Source organism: Pundamilia nyererei, unplaced genomic scaffold (assembly GCF_000239375.1).
Source record: "Pundamilia nyererei isolate P.nyererei 1_Seehausen unplaced genomic scaffold, PunNye1.0 scaffold00122, whole genome shotgun sequence".
Classification (NCBI taxonomy): Eukaryota; Metazoa; Chordata; class Actinopteri; order Cichliformes; family Cichlidae; genus Pundamilia; species Pundamilia nyererei.
The window spans coordinates 1,754,385-1,757,360 of record NW_005187523.1 but is presented as its reverse complement, the minus strand read 5'-3'; the positions used below and the strand labels follow the sequence as shown (position 1 = coordinate 1,757,360).

The following is a 2,976-nucleotide window of genomic DNA, read 5'->3' as shown; positions in this document are numbered from 1 at the left end:
CATCAGAACCATGAAAAAACATTACCGTAAACAGTTTATTTTGCGACACCACGAAACAAACGATAGCGTAAAATGAAGCGATAGATGTTTGTATATCGTCATCCGATATATATCGTTATATCGAGCAGCCCTACCTACAGTCGTTCCAGTAAGCTGAGCCGATAGACTTTGACTTGAGGTTTTGTTTTTTGTTTTTTTTGGTGTCAGTTTAACAACTTGGGCAGTTATAGTTGCTCAACTTGCCCCTGCATTTACATAACTTGAGGAATGTGCTACAACTGCTAGTTAACTTAATTCTGACAGTGCTGCAAATGGGTTTTAACATAATTCAAATCCCCCTCAGTGACCCGGTTTAAGTGTGTATAGCTTTAAAACCTCAAATGTAACAGTTGAAGACTACAGGGGGATCAGTTTGTAAAGGTGTAGTGATGCTTCTCTAAAACAATCTAATGTGGTGGTTTACACACAGCTCAGTGGTTCAGTTTCAGCCAGAGACACAAATCCACTTTCAGGTTTCTTCAGGAAGGTTATCCAGGGTTAAACTATACCAAATAAAAACATGTGGCGCTGCCTGCTGTGGTGACCCCTCTTCACAAGGGGAGCAACATTTGTTTTGTCACTTCATAACAGCCCCCTTCTTGTGTTTTTGGTCTACTACAGAATTCTACATTAAAGCATCTGCTTAAGGAGCTGATTTTGTCTAAATTCAGAGAAGCTTATTTATTTGACTCAGTGCAGCATCCCAGACAGCTCGCTGATTTTTGGCTTGTAACACAAGGAAAATGTCCAGGATGTGCCAGCAGAGAAAAGTGACTTCCAGTCTTTTTAATCTTCTCACCTGCCAGCAGCAATCTGACTGAGCTTTGATAGGTGTGAGCAATGTGTCGGACACTTGGGTTGTACCATCTGTCACCTGTCTGGCTGCACAAAGAGCACTCTTTGACTGCTGAGCATATATGTATATGCAACATTCATAATGCACATAACCAGATATCAACCTCTGTTTCCACACTTTAAAGCATACAACAAGCAAAGTACTTAAGAGCACTCCACCGAGCAGTGATGGAATGGTTACAAAAACAATCGTGAAATTGTTATTGTGCAGCTCCTGATTTGGGTTTCAATTATAAATCAGTATATTTGAGTGTAGTTTTAAGTGAATCCCGCTCAACATCAGTTCTGAGATGATGCTCAAGTTCTGCTCATAGATTTCTTTTCACTGTATGTTTCTCTTCAGCTCGTCAGCTGACTGTCCAGATGATGCAGAATCCACAGATCCTGGCTGCGCTGCAGGAGAGGCTGGATGGTTTGAATGGCTCACCATCAGGGTACATGGAGAGGTGAGGGATGGCTCATTTGTCTTGCCTGAGCAGCACACAGGCAGCTCTGAATTGAGAATAATGTACAGAGTTTGTTTTTGTTTTTATATTAAGGTTTTTATGCAAGAGTGGTATTCACTGAATTTTGTTCAGTAGATCCTGCTTTTTTTTTTTTTTTAAAGTCTGGCTGTTGGCAACTGTTGCTGTGGGCTTTCCATCAGTTACAGCAATCACTTCCTTGCAAATAGACAATCAAAAACATCCACCTACAATCTACATGCTTCAGCATACTGATGAGTATCTGAAATGGTGACGACACCTTGTTGAGTAGAAATGCAAATGACTTTGAAGTTGAGGTCAACACCAACGGTGCAGTCAAAACCAGCGAGTCATGAGTTGATGATATGAGTTGATACCGGTGTGACACTACATGGCTCAAGAAATACAACCGGGTTTCAGTGTGAAGCAGGTGGGCTTCTTACATTGAAGTGGGAAGCCTCAGCCCCTGGCGAGGTCAGCTATTATCGTCTCGGATGCGATGAAGGAAGAACGCATGTTGAGTTTCAAACATCACTTTGTAAGGACAGCTGGTTTTAAATTGGGTATGCTGAGGCACATAAAGGTGAGACGTATGGTAATAGGAAAACCCATTTAATGTGTTACAGACCACTTCCAGACTGTAGGCAGTGAAACTTTAAACAGAAGTTCAAACAAGACAAAATTGTCTGTTCGTTTTAAAATGCAAAATCCAAAGTCTAGCTCTGCTTTCTCAGTGTAAGTGGCTGTGAGCACCTGGTGTCCTTCATAAAACAGCATACCAGAGAGCCTTTAAAATAAATGCATACAATGATGTTGTGGAAAAAGGACAGTGGGGCACTGCATTTCAGGGCATAGTACTGGCATCAGTTGTAAATAATGAGGGCTGCTTTAGTGGGCGAATAGCTGCACAAAGACTTTATTTTGTGTAGTCACTTGAGTTAACATGGATCAATTTGTTGCCTGAGTCCAGGAAATGTAATCGCAGCTGACGTGAGTCATAGTTAAAACGAAAATAATCCAAGTGGAGGAGATACTTTTAACAAAAACCACACTGAAGGATGCTTGCTCAAACGGCAACAGTTCAGTCAGTGGTTGGGGCTTCTGAGATGCTAGGTTGTGAGCGTTGCTGTGCATCTTGGCTACAGGGCTGAGCCACCCACTGCTCCTCTCTTCAGCAAAACCATCAGCAAGCAGCTCTTTAATCAACATGTCAAGTGTTTGGCAGTCACCACCAAACTCACCGGTTGCATCCCAGCACTTGGGACTCAAACACACATTCCCCTGCCAGGCTAGTGCAGGCGTCTCTAATTTACCACACTGCAGAGAAACTTGACTGGGTGCAGTCTCTCTGCACTTCTGAGTCTGGTTAACTGATCATTCAACAGATTCTAAAGATATAATTAGGATGTTAAAGTTGCAGGGTGTCCAAATGGGACCGCAGAGATGTGCACCTTCAAAAGCAGAAACATGGGGTCTGATGTGAAAGAACAAGCAGAAAGAGCAGATTTGCATTACAGGAGAATTTATTCCACCATCAGATAAATGCACTATATTGAAAGCTAGCTGAATGGAATCGGTAGCATCCTACAAAATAAGTCTGCGATGAGTTGGAAATGAG

At 42.2% G+C, this 2,976-nt stretch overlaps 1 protein-coding gene across 2 annotated transcripts in view; it reads left to right on the top strand.

Moving 5' to 3' along the window:
- nap1l1 (nucleosome assembly protein 1-like 1) overlaps positions 1-2,976 on the top strand; it is a 20,624-nt gene that overhangs the window by 6,775 nt on the left and 10,873 nt on the right. For both annotated transcript variants that reach the window (XM_005742664.1, XM_005742665.1), the window contains exon 4: positions 1,238-1,340. In XM_005742664.1, coding sequence (XP_005742721.1) covers positions 1,238-1,340 — 103 coding nt within the window. The remainder of the gene's footprint in view (positions 1-1,237; positions 1,341-2,976) is intronic.